Source organism: Haliotis rubra, unplaced genomic scaffold, assembly GCF_003918875.1.
Source record: "Haliotis rubra isolate DU_JTF1 unplaced genomic scaffold, ASM391887v1 Scf165, whole genome shotgun sequence".
In the NCBI taxonomy this organism is placed as follows: Eukaryota; Metazoa; Mollusca; class Gastropoda; order Lepetellida; family Haliotidae; genus Haliotis; species Haliotis rubra.
This window is the reverse complement of record NW_025765614.1, coordinates 658,049-677,461: the sequence shown is the minus strand read 5'-3', so window position 1 is coordinate 677,461 and position 19,413 is coordinate 658,049. Positions and strand designations below refer to the sequence as shown.

Genomic DNA, 19,413 nt, shown 5'->3' with positions numbered 1-19,413 from the left:
TCTCTCTCGTAAGCCTCCCCTGGTTTCCTAATAGCTCCAGTGTGTGCGCGTGTGTGAGGTCTCTCTCTCTCTCTCTCTCTCTCTCTCTCTCTCTCTCTCTCTCTCTCTCTCTCTCTCTCTCTCTCTCTCTCTCTCTCTCTCTCTCTCTCTCTCTCTCTCTCTCTCTCTCTCTCTCTCTCTCTCTCTCTCTCTCTGTACAAAATATAATTGCCAAACAGATAAGGAGCTGATTTACCAAACTATAAAGGGTCAGCACGCAGTTGACAACTGATAATTCTGGCCTCATCGTTCTTTCCATCACAACACCACCAAACAACACACAATGATATGGCTTATCACAATGACCATAGCATACCAAACATCTGCAGCATGGTATAGTATAGCTTTTGTAAATACCATTTCATTGTATTCAATATCCCTTGCAATATCCTGTAGGTAACAAAGCAGAGTCTGCAACCTGAATTCGCGACTCAGTCATGTAAGTCGGAGCTTTAAAATTATGCCATCAAATGGATTCTTTTTGCAAACTGCAACAGAAACGAGGCTGTCCTATTAAGGATAGGCCCAAACACAGGCTACGGTACGGTTGATTAACCGGGCCTCGAATGAAACGAATTGCAGGTGGGCGTGGCCCATCTCCTGAATGAACATTCTGGGACAAGTGTGGGCTACGAGAGGAGTGAGTTTGTCTGACGTATTGGAGGCGGGGTGTGCTCCACAAGTAGTCGGGTTACCTCTCATCGGTTTGTCGGGACACTTTTCCTTGTTGATTGGAGGTGTATGTTTCAACCTGTGATACTTTACCTGTCGAGGGTTCCCTGGAAGGTATGTATCTCAGGCATAGATTAATGTAGCTATTGAAAGTGCATGGTGTAAGTGGCCACGACTGCGTGTTTTGTATATGAGGCATATGTCTACTATTGCGAGTGTTAGGACCATTGAATGAATTTATGTTTGATTTTCGCTCGATGTATTGACGCTACGGTGTCTCGGGTACATAATTGTGTCTATTTGCAGTAACCTGAAACTAGGTGTGTTCTATTTAAAGTTTTAAACTTAATTCAAACTTGTTACATTTGTTTCAACTAATTAACCTAGAGGTATTAGCGAAGACGGGGTTCGATTCCCCATCCCTACATTATGTTAGGACCATTTCTCGTGTCCAACGTCACGATATTGCTGCAATATTGCGGCGTAAAACCATACTCACTCACGTGCTCAATGTGGAAAATGTATATATTGTAAAACCACTGTCCACATTTCGCTGGATATACTTATAATGACTGACTGAGTTTTGTTTTACGCCGCTTTTAGCAATATTCCAGCAATATCACGGCGGGGGACACCAGGAATGGGCTTCACACATTGTGCGCATGTTACTAATAATGAATTTAATCAATATTTCAAACGTGAGTACAACGGATTTTGTTGTTGTATTCCTCGATGATGTCAGCTTGACCGATGTAGGCACAATACTAGTGTAAATTTATCAACAGATGGTGGTTGCATATTATATAAGCTTCAGACCTTTGTCAACGAGAGACCACGTGTATCGATAACTATTACATGTATATTATGTAGAACTGAGCACTTTGTCAATTACACAACACGTGTTTTATAATTACAATTGATTAACTTCCTGTAGTTGATTTCGTCCCTATTCGCGTCTTATAATGAGTCTTGTATCAACTGGACATGGGTCAGCCGAGAGTCAATCTGTCATCACGTATTCAAACTGTGTTCTCGTGTATGGATCAATACAATGTGCATTGTAAAACAGCGTCACTCTAATTATTGATTTTGAAATCAACACGTGTACATTTCGATTATTAATGACATCACAGCTGACAGTAGGAGCGAGAAGTTGGTAGTTCTGGTATTTCACCATAGCATGCGATGTCTCTGCAGTCATACCCTGAGACCAGATGTGAAGATAAGGATGTGTCATGTGTATATCCTTCAAATTATACCTGCAAACGTAACGGTTGATTGATCCAGGTATGAGTAACACGCACCTGACGTAACGTATCAAAACTGCTGAGGTAATCAATATCAATTTAGATAAAAATCAGACCTTTCAAATAACAACCCCATAATTCCAAACAGCCATATGTTACATTATACACTTACCATTGTCACAACTCTTACACTCACGCTCAGCTACACTGACTTTCAATACAAACAAATGATTTTCAATACTCCGATATCTCCGCACAGCCTTTCCCTACCGTACACATGCCTATAGAATGACACATAGTGCACAATTTGTCCTTTTCTGAATTATTCTCGTGTGGATATTGATTCCAGTTTTCATGTTGATATTTGTACCACACTCTAAGCGCCATCTTACAGTACTCTTGTTGGTTTATGAATGTATTACAATCAGAATGGCACCAGATGGCGATATAATATAAATGTTTTGTAAGCTGGTTTAATACAAGCAGATGGCGGAACGTCCAATATATTCCCAATATCTAAAATACTCCATCTGCAAGCTCATATTACGTGATGCTATCATTGCATAATTACTCAGTATGCACTTAAATGTTGAATATATGATACGCAAAAGCATTACATGTTGATAATTATTAATGTTATTCTGATATGCAATGTGTCAGTAGATAATTGCGTCCTTGGCCGAAATATATATAGCAAAATTACATGTACGTTTATATACATAACATGATAATATTTCTCATCTAAGCCAGTGTTCTCGCTATCTGACACAGCTATTAGGTATAAATATTGACACAATCTGTGACAACATGACTGTGGTATGCATCATATGAAAGATGTGACAGTATCTTGTCATCATCAGCATTCTTCGAATATCGTGGTTGTTGGATGTGCATGGCTACATACCTTGAAGTTTGTGGATAGCCGGATACCTCGATATAAACAAACAATATTGTCAACAGTGCAACAAAGTTAAACGTTTCGAGATGACCATGGCTAACTAACGAAATTTGTTGTACACAAAGAGATCCCTGTTCCCTTACGGTCTCGAGTTGATGACGGTGAACAATTGACTAACCTTTGCATGTGTTTGTGACTGGTGTGGAGCAGGATATGCTCACTTTTCCCGAACCCATGGTGCCATCAGTATTTAATACTGATTCATAAAACACATTCTCGATACAGTCGTGACAGTAGCTTTAAGGAGATATTTCTTATGAAGAAAGGGTTTGTCTCGCCATGAAATACTGATCAGTATGTAGATTCACTCACTCACTCACTCACACACCCACACCCACCCACTCACTCACTCACTCACTCACTCACTCACACTTGTCACAAGTAACCATGACGCCATATTATGCCTGGAATGTCAGGGCACGTTCAAACCAGATTGGACGTGGTCAATATTTATTCACCTGTTAAGTACACAAAACTGGACATAGAATATTACTCTCGTCAGTTGCGACAACAAACATACTTGACACATACTGAGATATCCCTAGAACATCCATTAAACCATTACCCAGTGTTCCACAGAAGTTTTCAACAGGTCCCCGCCCTCTGAAACTATGATGTGTACCCTATAGACGTCACCACAACAGGTTATACCTCTGTGTACAAACATCCCTGACCCTACAGCCTACACACCTCGTTAAATCTGCCATGGCCCGAGGCCCATAATGGAAAGGTTCAACCGTGATAAATTAAACTCAGCAATTTTGTACTTTTTATATGAGTCATATGTTTCCTGTGCTGGTCCTGTCAGATAATGCCAACCGGTGTGTATGTATCAAAAAAATAGAACAGAACCTGATGTTTTCTCTCGTGCTTACTGAGTTGAGACGATGCAGTCACAAAACACCATAATGATATCTGATGAAGCGTCAAGGCAATCGTGACCTATATCTGGTTGCGCAGCCGAGTGGAACTGAAGTATGCCCCCTAGGTATGTGATATATGTGTTGACGAAACTTTCAATTCCATGAGAGATATTTTATTGAACTGCTTTTTGAATTTTACTGTCACATGTCTCATGGGGGACAAAATGCTGAATCAGCGTTTTGATATTTTACGCCATACGTTATTTAAACATTGAAATATATATTTCTGTATGAACCATTTCTGAGTAGTGAACTAGTAGAATATGCAACTTGTAAGAATAACATACCTTCAGGAGAATATGGACGAGGTTAAGAATTGTAATTATACCTGGCTGCACGAGATGAAGAGAAAGGAATGAGGTGATGTCCGGCTACAGGTGTGTCTTCTCGAAGATGGACTAGTTTCGTTTTCAAGAAAGAAAGTACCAAATTGTACCACAGTTTTTATTTGAGAAATACGATAGTCGTTAAAAACTCACGTATGCTATCGCCAGTCGTGTGACCATATGAAATTATATTCCCCTTATCGTGCAAAGTATCATATAAAATATTCTAATCATAATGAAACGTGCATTTTTCACGTAATATATGCATCTAGGTTTTCAACATAACAAATGGCCCTTCTTCATAAATAGAATAATTGCTGAAGGTTGATGGAGTGAGAATCGTGTAGGTAGTGTATGTTCTTTTCATTCTCACGAGCTTCAAGTTAGCACCATCTAATCATGGCAGGGGAAGCATTGATTGTTTTTCTTGCACAAGAGTGATTGATTTGATCAAGCTGGTCACTATCGGTAGTAAATGCATGTCTGTTTTAACTATTTTTTCGTCAATGTTTAAAAGTAACACACTACCGTGCACCTGGAATAGAACAGGCTAAATATAACCTGTGATGTGTGTCAACTAAGGCGGTGCACATGTGATGCAAGTAAGCTATATTTGAACACTGCACAGGTAAACAGTATGTGTCAACAGGTAAGACTCAGGTGGGATAGTTTCGGGGATAACGAGTTTCCTTTGTTCGTAGGTGGATGAGGGGGAAGCAGCAGCTTCCTGTTGAACATTTTTCACACCACCATGTATAGTGTCGTCAGTTGCCCAGTCCACTATGACCCTACAATTCAGTGCGCAGAGTTGCGACCCTTTGATGTGAGAGGATCATATGATTTTGGAATTGCCCTGACTATGAAGGTGAAGAAGGTTTTTCCTGTTGCACTTCTTTCACGGCACCATGTATAGAGGCGGCAGCTGTTGTCCAGTCATTTATGACCCAGTTATCCTTGCATAGAGTTGCCTCCCTTAGATGTGTCAGGATCACCTGATCCAATCCCTGAATCGCCCTCACTATGAACCTTATGCTTTTAGCGGCTCATGCGTGGTGGGCGGTTTCAGTATGTGGTGAACGTATCTGATCTGAACCATTTCAGAATTTCCTCTTTCTTGTAACAGACATGATACGATAGAACTGAAATACTTTATACGCGCCGTTATAAAAAACCCATTCACCTTCGTCAAACAAGTGATTGAAAACATGAGCATATAGTCACGATATGAGGATCCGATGACATTCAATGAGCCACAGCAATGGATCAACCGATCCCCAGTTAGTCAGCTGTTGCGTCATACATGACGTTGGGGAACCGATGCTGAATAACTGTTCTTGAAGTATTCCTGGTTACATTATGTAAATGAGATTTAACATAAACTCTTAGAATTGTATACATCGGTGAGTATAGGTGAAGTACTTCGTCGCTCAAATAACTGATACTGACACTCTTTGAGTGTCCCTGTATATCGGGACAAGACAAATGAGCAAGTACTGAAGAGCAACACTTGACCTCGTCAGTCACACTGTTAGTTTTATCAGGCAGATCAAATCAGTATCAGTCAGCGAGACAGCATTGACGTATGTGCAGTAGAAATATTCTCAGGTACGTACAAGCGACGCCCAGTACGAAGCCAGTGACTGTGGGCGATGGTGACAGGGGTGATGTTCAAATCATGGACTATATCGCATGTTGTTGTCCCTCTGGTGTTGACTCCCATTGGGCATGAGTGCATGACAGGAAAGTCACGTCCTGGCAATGTGACATGTATATTTGCGAACACAACATGACTTTGTTACGCCCAGGCTGTACATTGTGTCACAGATATTACACCCACGGCCATGATTCATAAATAACAACGACTTGATATTTCTTTCTTCGAAGACTCGTATTAGATGCGAATGCATTTGAGACATTTGTTTTCAAAATTAAACGTAAACTGTAAAAATGGACAGTTGATAAATTATTAATATTGAAACCTCGATAATCAGGCCATTGGCTTCCACGGGGATTCAATGTAGAGGAGTATACCCCGTTAATCTGGAACCCGATCCGGGTTAGAATTGGTCATCAGTAGCCCATGCCTGTCGTAAGGGGTGACTAACGGGATAGGGTGGTAAGGCACGCTGACTTGGTTGACACCTGTCATCGTATCCCAATTGCGTAGATTGATGCTCATGATGTTGATCACTGGATTGTCTGGTCCATACTCGATTATTTACAAACCGCCGCCATTTTGCTGAGATATTGAGTGCGGCGTTAAACAACAAACAATAAAACAACAGGCGAAATAGATGGTACTTTTAAGTAGGACGCATTTTATTATAACAAGATGATCCGCCGTTATGACGCAAATGGATATACCAATGTATTATGAAATCTGGGTGTCATAATTTAAATGACGTCTATTTTACTGTACTGATGGGTGTTTATGAAGGGTGTGAGTATATGACGTAATGGCCAGTTCCTCGTTCACACAATAGAAACAGTTCATTCCTACACAGCTATATACAGTTTTGATTACATACGTCACGGCGTAGGACAAAACAAACCCTGTACTTCTTTCCGTGAGCTGGCGATATTTATATACAGATATGTTTTAATTTTTAAACTGATCTTAACCAAAACGGATGATTTCTATTTTCGTTGACAACATTCACACGATTGGGAGCTAGCGGTGGGGTGATGTGGTCATGTTGTGACGCTATCGACATACATACACCCACGCAATGGTATCAGTAGCTGTAACAGGATAACAACGTTTCACCGAGGTCTTATCTGTAGTAGCCAACACCCAGGGAAAGTCTAGACTGGCCGTGTTTACCTGCTGATCTAGGTGTGAGGGACGGGTCGGGATGGTTGTGTGGGAGACTTGTCAGGTATGCTGTCCAACCTGCTCACTGACCCGGGGATAACGAATGATAAGCATTCACCTGACACCTACTTGTTAGCCTGTGGGTCGGACCACGCCCTTTGTCGTCTTCTCTTTAAAATTGTGAGGCAGTGTGCACTCGAGGAGCCTTCTTTACAGATATCTGTGTGGCCGAATCGTAGCCAGTGTTACACATATTTCACAGCTATCTTTGATGTTGCTGTAGTCAGCAATGTTACAGTTATGTCACGGTTGTCTGAGATCAGCTGTAGTCAAAAATGTTACAGTTATGTCACGGTTGTCTGTGATACAGCTGTAGTCAACAATGTTACAGTTATGTCACGGTTGTCTGTGATACAGCTGTAGTCAACAATGTTACAGTTATGTCACGGTTGTCTGTGATAAGCTGTAGTCAACAATGTTACAGTTATGTCACGGTTGTCTGTGATACAGCTGTAGTCAAGCAATGTTACAGTTATGTCACTGTTGTCTGTGATAAGCTGTAGTCAGCAATGTTACAGTTATGTCACGGTTGTCTGTGATACAGCTGTCGTCAGCAATGTTACAGCTATGTCACGGTTGTCTGTGATACAGCTGTAGTCAACAATGTTACAGCTATGTCACTGTTGTCTGTGATAAGCTGTAGTCAGCAATGTTACAGTTATGTCACGGTTGTCTGTGATACAGCTGTCGTCAGCAATGTTACAGCTATGTCACGGTTGTCTGTGATACAGCTGTAGTCTGCAATGTTACAGCTATGTCACGGTTGTCTGAGATAAAGCTGTAGTCTGCAATGTTACAGCTATGTCACGGTTGTCTGTGATAAGCTGTAGTCAACAATGTTACAGTTATGTCACGGTTGTCTGTGATAAGCTGTAGTCTGCAATGTTACAACTATGTCACGGTTGTTTGAGATACAGCTGTAGTCAGCAATGTTACAGCTATCTCACGGTTGTCTGAGATACAGCTGTCGTCAGCAATGTTACAGTTATGTCACGGTTGTCTGTGATAAGCTGTATTCTGCAATGTTACAACTATGTCACGGTTGTTTGAGATACAGCTGTAGTCAACAATGTTACAACCATGTCACAGATGTTTGTGAGATAACTGTAGTCAGTAATGTTACAGCTATGTCACATGTGTTTGTAAAATATCTGTAGTCAGCAGTATTACATACATGTCACGGTTGTCTGAGATACAGCTGTAGTCAACAATGTTACAGCTATGTCACAGATGTTTGTGAGATAACTGTAAGTCAGTAATGTTACAACTATGTCACATGTGTTTGTAAAATATCTGTAGTCAGCAGAATTACATACATGTCACGGTTGTCTGTGATAGTAGTCAGCAATATTGTATATACTGTAATTACATCTAATGTATAGCAATACATGCTTTTGACAAACATCGTACAATAAAGCCAGCTGTAAGCAGAGAGTTCTTATGATACAGACAAGGCTTTTGTCGTTTTATGACATGTTTATGATAGCAGGGCCTTTTTGAAAGGAATGAAAAGGTTGTATACTAAATGGACGAGAAGACACATTTGTAAGGTAATTATGGGACCAATACTAGCCAGCATTTCGTGAACGAACAGAGCAGGTAATCCTGACATCTAATATATCAACCGAGTTCGCTGAGTGAAATGGATGACCCTTATTGTTTGTTGGGCAGCTGATAAGGACAATGCATTTGAAGTTAAATTGCAAACTGAAATTCGCACGTTTACAGGTTACATGTTGTGTCAGACATGTTAAAAGTGACTTGCCTTATTACCACATAAATCTGTTTTAAGTCAACAGAAGTTGGTGAATAGGGAGGGATTGGTGGTTGGTAGCCTTTTGATTACGTCGAAGGTAATAGTTCGAACCCCACCTACACAAATATGTGGAGTGTTCCCCCTGAATAGATAGTATGTTTCTAAAAACGGAGCAAAACCAATTCAGTAATAATGTGTTTCGATAATCCTCAAGTTTAAATTTTCTCACTTTAAATGTCTGTCAAAACCGACACTCCACTGGATGCAACACTAATCATTCGTTAACAACATTTCACACAGTCACAGTAGTGTTGTTTATCTGAACATATTCCTTTATCCATCTCAACTCCAAGTCCATACGACGAGCTTCACATCGGTCTTTTCTTTTATATAAACCGATACTCCCTGATATTAACCATGTTTATCCTCACTCACTCACTCACTCACTCACTCACTCACTAACTCATAACTCATCGCACTCACTCACTCACTCACTCACCCGCCCACTCACTCACTCATTCCCTCACTCACTCACTCACCCACCCACCCACCCGCATCCACCACCACGCATCCACTCACTCACTCACTCACTCACTCAAAAAGTCGAGGTGTGTTGACCACGTCCAACACCAACCACCCACTACACCACCTAATACAATAACCGCAATGGACGTCAGATCATCAATAATGGATCTCGATAAAGTGACCAGGTTCTTGTGAGACAAACTGTCAGCCAGACACATCCATGGATCAAGCGGCACACAAATATACCTGCTGTAAATGTTCAACTGTATCTCCAACAATACAATATACACCCCTAGCTACCACGATACAAGAGTACACGCATGCATTTTCCGCGGTGTAACGCTACTCACTGTTGATATTTAGTGTCACCCTAAAACAAACACAACCACGTACCGAAAATAGCGTGTTGCCCAATACGGCTTTCGTGACGTCTTACCGAACCTTATTAAAAACACGTATATCCATTATCAAACTGGTTTTAATATATGTGATTTCGGTTAGCCGGGCGTCACGATAGCTCCTTAAACATGAACTATTGTGTGACACCCATTCATAATGAAAACGTATAAACAGCTATATGGTGAGGTAATGTATGTTTCCTCAGAGGCCTACAGCAGTCCTTCACCTCTTCCACATAAATTGGTTTCTATGTGGTGAGGAGCTGGTGCTAGGAAATGCTCCGTGACAGGGTGTAACTGTCTCAAAGCCTGCAGGGAAATTGTTGGCGAAAGCAATAAATTCGGCTCAAAATACCTCGCTATGGAGAACGCCTTTATGAATCACACCGTTCTTGTGGTTCAAGGCCGTTTGAGCTCATAGTTCACTCCCAAGCTGAAGTGTATATTTTTGTAAGCATTATGAGTAATGTCATCACCACAGAGCTTTCGTACACCAGTCGCGATGACTGTGTTTTGTGTATAAATGTTTAAAGCTAGAAATTAGATGTAGATATGTAGGCGTCAGCTGTTGTCGGCCTACCAATAGACTAACGCTTAGTCTCTGACTAAATACAGTTTTGATTGTAACCCATTTAAATTGCAAAGGGGCCCAGGGAGACCAGAGAAAATCTAGACTTGCTTCATTTAGGGCTTTAGCATTGCAGGGAGGGCTAGGCTGTAGGGAAAATAATGTGGTTCAGGGATTGTGAGACAGAATATCCTACTAACAGTGTTTAGGATTGTTGGTCATGTATATTAGCTAATTAGTCTTGTATTAGATCGTGTCAAGTTTCAAGGCTTTTCAAGTGACATAAGGATGGACACTATATACTTAGTGTTAACTTGTAATACGGAGCCAGACTTTTGTCAGTAATATGCTATGGGTAGAGCTGGACATTCTTACACGTTTCACAAGCACCCGGTGTCGTAACTATCTTTTAAGTTGTCCATTCATATATAGCATCTGTACCACACGTTGACCTTTACGATCGTTGGATTCTGTTTCGTATATATAGCATTTGTACCACACGTTGACCTTTACGATCGTTGGATTCTGTTTCGACGGATAATCAAGAAGGGTTATTCACTGGCGTTGACGTTATATTATAATCAGACTGATTTGCGAGGAAGGTATTTCAAATTGTAGCCTTTTACTTTTGGATAGCTATACGTACGTATACGGGCATGAACAGTCGGATGCGGGGTACCCAACTTAAGCGTCACGTTTTGAAAAAACATATTCATTTCAGTGACATGAGTGTTCGGTTGTGTTTTTGTGTTTTTGACCTTTTACAGATTTGTTTGGCGATATTGGTTTATTCCGACCGCACGATCTACACTTGTACACACTGTTGATAACAGTGCCTCTGGTAGTGACATTCTGTGTATGTTGAGATTCAAAGCACGGTTCTTTTCACTTAACATGTGAGTGACTGGAGGTCCTGGTTCTATGTCCCTTCGTAGAAGGCATGTTGGCTACAGCCGTGTAATGTCGTCAACACTGTTAACACATACTGGATTACCGGTTATATGAGTCAGTGCATTATTTATATTACCTTAAGTCGGGAATACAGGAAGAAAGAACCTCTTTTCAGATCTGGTAATGTTCGTATGGCATTAACGTGTACTTTTGTAAATGCCCTATGTTATTCACCGCATTCAAATGTCAGTTGCCGTGCTCGTATATCAGCCTATCAAAGGAGTAAACTGGTGTGTGTGTGTGTGTGTGTGTGTGTGTGTGTGTGTGTGTGTGTGTGTGTGTGTGTGTGTGTGTGTGTGTGTGTGTGTGTGTGTGTGTGTGTGTGTGTGTGTGTGTGTGTGTGTGTGAGGGAGAAGTGCTTCCCCGATGGCAACTCGCTTCCCCTGTCTAAGGCCCCAGGGGCGGTGAGGTAGTCTAGTGGTTAAAGCGTTGGCTCGTCACGCCGAAGACCCGGGTTTGAATCCCCACATGGGTACAATGAGTGAAGCCCATTTCTGGTGTCCCCCGTCGTGATATTGCTGGAATATTGCTAAAAGCGGCGTAAAACCAAACTCAGCCAGTCAATCAGTCTAAGGCCCCCCGATTAACAGGCTGTACTATGGCCATGAGTTCGAATCCCGATTTGCCCCGATTACGTGTCTAGGTTTGTCATCTCCATACCCTTGCTCATGGGTTTCACGAACGTGGTAAAGATCTGAGTCCTGCCTTACTTCGGGATTTTCTCCCTCATTAAGCGGACTGATATAACTTCAATATTGATCAAAGCGCCGTTAAACCCAAACTCACTCACTTATTCACTTTACGTGTCAAGCCTACCCAGTACTTCTCATGTCTCCCATCTTAAGTAGTACTATTCTGATTTTATTAACATATCTACAAAACACGCCGAGCAAAGATTAGTAAACGTCTGGGTTCGATTCCGTACATGAGTGCCACATCAGCCGACGCATGCTCTCGAAATTCCCTGCTGTGCTAAATATGCATTGCGGGACGGTGGGAGTAGTTTAGAGGTTAAAGCGCCGAAAGCTCGGTTCCATTCCCAACTTGGGTTGAATGTGTTGCTACATTATAGCTAAATTTTGCGTAAAACCACACTCACTCACTCACTCACTCACGATGCATGACCACCACCAATGCTGCAAACGAAAGTGCCACATGCCACTGACTGCACCAGCTCGACATACTGTGTTTCATGCTCAGGTGCACGTTTAAGCAATCATAAACTCGTTATCTAGTTATGACAGGTAAACGGTGGTGAACGTTTTAGATACGGTAGACTACATATTTTGTATGTAAATGATATGGGGATGTGGGACATAGTTGTGTGGGTACATATAGGTCATACCTGAGTAAATCATAGAGGGTGCCACATTCCTGGTAACACCCACATTCTTCAGCAGGCAATAGTATTACCTGATTCGTTATCCCGTCATTCCAGTACCGCATTATGTGCTTAATTATGATGTTTGTTACGATGTTTGCAGTAGTGTTAGACATGTTGAACACACATGCGTAATGCAGCTTCGGGAATACGGTACTCAAGACAACTAGCCAACTGGGCAATTTCGTATTGAACGGTTAGGAATATGATAAGTTGTGACTACGTTTTTGTGTGTTTATTGTTATTTTTTTTACAAACTTTTTGTTCAATTTTAATCACGGAATGTGACTTTTAGAATATCCCTTACAATATACCAAAAGTTTTGTTTTCGTTCGTATTCCTTTAATTTGTTATCCCAAATTCATTCACCTATAAACTTGAATGTGGCTGTTTTTTCGCGGTTTTTAGAAATACTTAACACCATGGCGGTTGACACTAGAATAAGTTTAAGGGTTCTCAGCGTAATGCGACCACGTTTTAACCACTATATTTACTCCACCATACTTCACAACTGGAAGGAAACGACACACTCAAGAAAAGGTTTTTCGTTTTAGGTTTTAATTGAATTACCTATGAATCTTGAAAATAGTATCATAGTTTCAAGTGAAAAATGAGCTTACGCGGGTTTACAGTTGAGTTAAATTGTACATATATCGCAGTAGTAATGTGATCATTCGAACACGGGAGTAAACCTGAGTTATCACCTTTGTCGACTTAAATGTTTGTTTGTTTGTTTGTTTGTTTGTTTAACGTCTGTAAATAATCTGGACCAGACAGCCAAGGGATCAACATCATGAGCATCGATCTACCTAATTTGGATACGATAACATTTATCAACAGAGCCAGAAAGCCTGACCACTCGATTCCGTTAGTCGCCCCTAACGACAAGCATGGGTTGCTGAAGACCAATTCTAATCGGGATCTTCACGAGTTTCAACGTAAAGGGATCAAAACAAGACTTTAACCAGAGTTTATATATATAGATTATCCTGTAAAAATATCGTGTTTAGATCATGAAATTTGGCAGTATAAAAGAAACTCTTGTGTTCCTAACAAAAGACACCTATATGACAATAGTCAGTTGTTGTTCAGTTATATTGAGACGATAAATGACACCTGTTTCCTATAACAATGTCCACGATATAAAACTGATTTCATATCTACGCCGATGCAATCAATGTTTGTGTGATACGCCATAACGTGGTATAAAACTATTTTATTCTCTCGTTAACCAGCAAGAGCTTTCATCCCTTCTATCAAATCTTCGACAAATACTTCAGCTATTGAAATAAGCCACAAGATCGACCCAGACAGTCACAGAGACTGCTTGACCTACTATCACGTACTCCAATACTAGCACAGTACTGAATACATCCATTATGTATTCACGACAGATGGCGGCTATGTCGGTCTGAATCTGTACTTAGATGTATTGTAGGATCTCTTCATGTCAAGGAAATAAATAATAAATAAATAAATAAATAAATAGTTATAGGCCTTGTGTATGAAACCTACTAACTGCACAGATATCAACGAGACTCTCATGCCTCAATGTTCCGATTGAACGCTATTTTTCTGTAAGAGAAAAGCAATGGTGTTCTTTACGCTTGGGTTATACGAAGCCCTGAATACCGCTGACACACAAAGCCTGCACTTGTATTACTTCGTGCACGCATGTATTCATTTAGTGCTTCGCACTAAAGTGCGTTTATTGAAACCGCAATGCCCTTGTTTGTTTACTTAGTCCCCGGTGTTTATCAGGTAATGGGAACCTTTTGGCTTTACTTAATTAATGCCATTTTTTCAGGTTAATCTTCATGCTGCTGGAATCACAGTTGCCAATAGTTTATGGCAACAGAGATTGTACATTCAACCTGATTTTTCTCATATCGGTAATATTACTTACCGTATCCCTCAAGTTACCTCACGCACATGTCCTTCAAACTACCGGATTCTTTAGTGTTTATCCTGTCCAGTCATCATGCTATCAAAACTCAATGCTTGAGCTAGATCAAAGATCAGGACACACTAAAACTTTTAACAATAGCAATTTGAGAAGGCTTTGTGTCCATTTTATTTTTCAAACAGTGAGGCGGGGTGGCAATTTTGGGGTGGATGGAAATGTCCCTAATTCCAGTCATATTTTTCGAATTAATTATTTTACAAGATTTATATAGAATTAATTATACAAGATTGTGAGTCTTACTGATTTCACGGAACGAATGTCCTGAGCACGATCGACGGTAAAACATGAATTTTCAGACGAGTTTCCAAAATCATCACGGCACCCATGCGAGTTAAATAAAATGTTTATTACCCTTTATTTTTAATCCTTTTGAGCTGACCTTTAAAAGTACACCGATGAAAACTAAAATCATCAAATGACGTCAACAGTCTTCAGTGATTAGATCGTTTCTGTGTGACGTCAATCTGACCTCACGTCACAATAAGATTCGAATGACGTCCATTACTGTTGCTGACGTAAAATGATACACTGGTTCTCGTGAAGTGATATTTGCACAGATGCACAGACGATTTTCATGACCTCGGCTTTTTTCTATATCTGTAAAGGGGACGCATAAACTCATGGAGCGCAATCATTCCACAATTTAATAACGAGTCTTATCTTGAGAACACACAACAAAGTGCCCCATTCTACCCGCACAATGACCCCCATCTTCTTGCGTGCACGGCAGACGTGTCGCCCAGTAATGATGTCAATATGGTGAATTGAGTCACAATGACTGAACCTCAGAAGGACGTATCTTGTGACAATACGCGATGAATGGGAGATGTCAAGGGAACACTCATTACTTTGAAGTGGGTCAGGTGTGGGCGAAAGAGGCATTCCAAGGAGGGAAGTTAATACATTGCCCAGCAGGACATGTATATATCATGTCAATTTCAACAGGTGTACTGAGCCTTTCCCTGGCTTAGGGCGATGTACCGTACATGGTAGTGTAATGTATTTCACCCCTTTCTCTGTATATTGATAGTTGCCCATAGTTCCCTGGTTTAATGCGATGTAGTATACTAGAGTATGTGATAGTCTGTGAAGTCCCTGCTTTGAGCAGTCCCAGAGCACGTTCCCATTTCTGTGAGTGACATTTTAGAAGTTGGGAAGTACAATAGTGATCAAACTTTATGGATAGCAACTTCTTTTATTTCGTGAGTTGTTATCAATAAATTGTGTTCAGTATTGCACGTTCCCATTCCTGTAAATTCAGTCGTGGCATTGTTTCAAATCGCTTATGTACCATTGATGCCCTTGCCTTAAATGCATGAGACTTCGGACAAAGCACGTGCATTTTCATTTTCACGATCACACTGCATTGGCAACGTAACGGGGGCAAGGTGTGTTTTAGCGATTTTGTCTGCATAAAAAAACATGCAAAGGATTTGAACTCGGACAATAGGTCTAAAACACGTTTTTAATAATTTCAAACCTAAGATACTTCATTCACGTTTGTTATCTTCTTCTCTTTTTAAAACTATGCTTAAAAAACTTTATGTGTTATTAAAGTGCTTCAGTATATTATGTATTATCGTAATCGTACTTTAGAAGGGTAGAACATATTGTAGATCTAAACGTATGCGTGATTGAGTGTTCGATTTCGGCATTGGCTTTGCCGAAGGTCGAGGCATATGTTCAAGACTGTTAGTTATAAAGGGTGTTAATCTTTGTTTATGAGGACACGAGTGACCCGTTCATCTAAGGCGACGTCAATATCTCTAAAAGAACCCGTGAAGGTTCGGGTTAGAATATTGGCCTTCAGTAACCCATGCTTGTCGTAAGAGGCGACTAACGGCATCGGGTGGTCAGGCTCGCTGACTTGGTTGACACATGTCATCGGTTCCCAGTTGCGCAGATCGATGCTCATGCTGTTGATCACTGGATTGTCTGGTCCAGACTCGATTATTTACAGACCGCCGCCATATAGATGGAATATTGCTGAGTGAGGCGTAAAACTCAACTCACTCACTCACTCTAAAAGAGATGCGTCCCTTAATCGTGCTTTGATCCTTTGATTGAGAATTCGAGTCAGATGCGCCTGTAATATGAACCTATGTTCAGTTGTCAGTACACTAATACGATAAATTCTACACGAGTTAACATCGCTACCCCATATCAATCTGATGCGTTGTGATATAACTGGTATACTCTCCATGGTTGCTCCAAATTTCACTCATTCATTCACTCCGTTTATACCGAAGAGAAATACAGCTGGACTCGTATGAAACACAAAGTGTCTTCCCTAACGCTTGGAAGAATTTACAGTCAACTCAGTCATTTGTCGTTTTTATTCACGAAATGGAGGAGCATGGCTTTACACCGCTTCGAGTAATATTCCTGTAATACCTATTTGACAGACACCTTAATTGGACATAAACATTGTGCTACTTCAGAAAATCGACCTCGAATCTTCGAAATAGAAGCGACAAAAGTCAAGAGTCATGAACACGCTATTTAAATACTACGCCGTGTTTTATTGTCACTGTGAACATGAAAAGATTACAACTGACGACAAAATTACCAGGAAGTTGTTTTGGACACCATTAAACACTGTTATGGCACTATATTTAAGTTCTTTCTAAGTACCTCTTTCATCTGAACAATCATTTTGAACGTCACGCACGCATGCCGTCATTATACCGCATTTGCTGGCTCTATGACAACCAGGAAGATTACATTCAATAAGCCTGCTGACGTAGGCTAGACATTTCGTAATATTACGTCAGCGTAAAAATGGAAGTTTGATAAAACCCCGTTCGTATACTTCCTGGTTCCCTCGGTAGCCAGTGCAGTTGATATAACACATGAAAATGACATGCATGCCCATGGCAAACTATATCTCGCATGTCAATTAGACTATACATGCTCATGGCAAATAATCTATCGCATTTTAGTTAGATTATACATGCTCATGGCAAACTATTTCTCACACATGTCAATTAGACTATACATGCTCATGGCAAACAAATGAATCTATCGCATGTGAATTAGATTATACATGTTCATGGCAAACTACTTTTCGCATGTCAGTTAATTATACATGCTCATGGCAAATCATTTCTCGCATGTCAGTTAGAATATACATGTTCATGGCAAACTACTTTTCGCACGTCAATTAGATTATACGTGATCACGGGAAAATATTTCTTTAAATGTATTCACATCACTACATGATTCAAATGTTTAGAGCATGAGATTATATTAAAGTTGAGCTCATATACGTAATATCTCCTAATACCCTCGAATGCCTAAGATTTCTTTTTGTCGAAATATGTTTACGAGACGATGGGTACTAGTGCCGACAAACCAAGAAACAAAAGCGTATTGGGATTTGAACCCTAGATCATACGATTATGGCAATCTCAGGGGAAGTAACTCATCACTGAAAGCTATAAATGATTTGACTGACTGGGCACCGGGATATTGTATCCTGCTGGCACTGGAGTAATTTATCAGTGATATTTTACATTCAGTCAGTGAATACACATTTAGGATGTTAATCTATAAAGTACGGATAACAAATGAGTCTGATGGCAGTATGTGCTATTACATACCATATATGGTGCTGTTTTAGATATCAGTAAACAGTTGGGTCACTAGGATCGGAATACAGCACACACAAGGAAGTTTGTATTGTTAGACGTATATATAATATAGGGGAAAACTGGTTGTTGTGTGAATAGATATTCTGACGACAATGCAGTAGGTGATGTGTGACGACATATCAGTAACTAATAAAAGACGTGCTGACGTTTTCCGCAACGGCCACAGCCCGCTTACGACATATCGTAGTCAGGTTATTGTTATGTTACAATAACGAGTAATTTTAGTATGTGCTCTTGGGCTGCCCTGCCCATACAGTCGACAGGATACGTGTGAGGCAGTTCGACCTTTAGTTACTTTATTTCTTCTATCCCCAATACACGTGGTTATTTGGATATGTCTTTTACATGTGTACAATTTCCTTTGCAGATTTAAAGTTTGGGCAACAGTAGAGTCTGTAGAAAGTACGCCAAGATGGCGAATAGTACCGGAAGTCAAGACATCAGCCAGGCGGTGCTTCAAGAACTCGTCAAGAACTACACCTGTTCAGATGTGGCTCTCCTGCTCCCTGTAATCAGCGAGTTCACCTGGGCAATTGAGGTCCGTGCCTTCCTCTACATCCTGGGCCTCCTGTGGTGCTTTCTTGCAGTCGCAATCATCGCTGATGTATTCATGTGCTCTATAGAAAGAATCACCAGCAAGACGACCATAGTTCGAGTTCCAGATGCAAATGCCGAAGGAGGAATCAGGGAACTGGAAGTGAAGGTGTGGAATGATACTGTAGCCAACTTGAGTCTTCTGGCCTTGGGAACAAGTGCTCCAGAGATCCTTCTGTCCTGCATAGAAATCATTGGTAATGGCTTCAGAGCTGGAGAACTTGGCCCAGGAACCATCGTAGGTTCCGCAGCCTTTAACCTTCTAGTGATTTCTGCCATCTGCATTGTATCAATCCCTGATGGAGAAATCAGGAGAATCCGTAGCTACAAAGTGTTTGGCGTCACAGCCTTCACTTGCATCTTCGCCTATGTGTGGCTGGCCATCGTTTTAATGGCTATATCCCCCAATGTTGTTGAACTTTGGGAGGCCATTGTCACCTTCCTGATGTTTCCAACCCTGATCATTGTCGCCTACATTGCTGATAAGGATTTCTGCATGAAGAAAAGCAAACGCGAAGAGCCTGGTTTTGTTGGCATTTCCTTAGGTAAGTGTCTTATATGTAATCATTATTAATTAATAC

The 19,413-nt window shown here is 40.8% G+C and overlaps 1 protein-coding gene across 5 annotated transcripts in view; it reads left to right on the top strand.

Annotated features, from left to right (window-relative positions):
* Positions 1-19,413, top strand: part of LOC124271987 (sodium/calcium exchanger 3-like) — a 61,116-nt gene that overhangs the window by 19,682 nt on the left and 22,021 nt on the right. Inside the window, exons 1-2 of one of the 5 annotated variants that reach the window (XM_046707153.1) lie at positions 557-825; positions 18,606-19,377. In XM_046707153.1, the coding sequence (XP_046563109.1) occupies positions 18,651-19,377 (727 nt within the window). In that variant the 5' untranslated portion in view covers positions 557-825; positions 18,606-18,650. Of the gene's footprint in view, positions 1-556; positions 826-18,400; positions 18,459-18,605; positions 19,378-19,413 lie in introns of those variants that run through there. The other 4 variants (XM_046707158.1, XM_046707157.1, XM_046707156.1 and 1 more) reach the window with 4 other exon arrangements.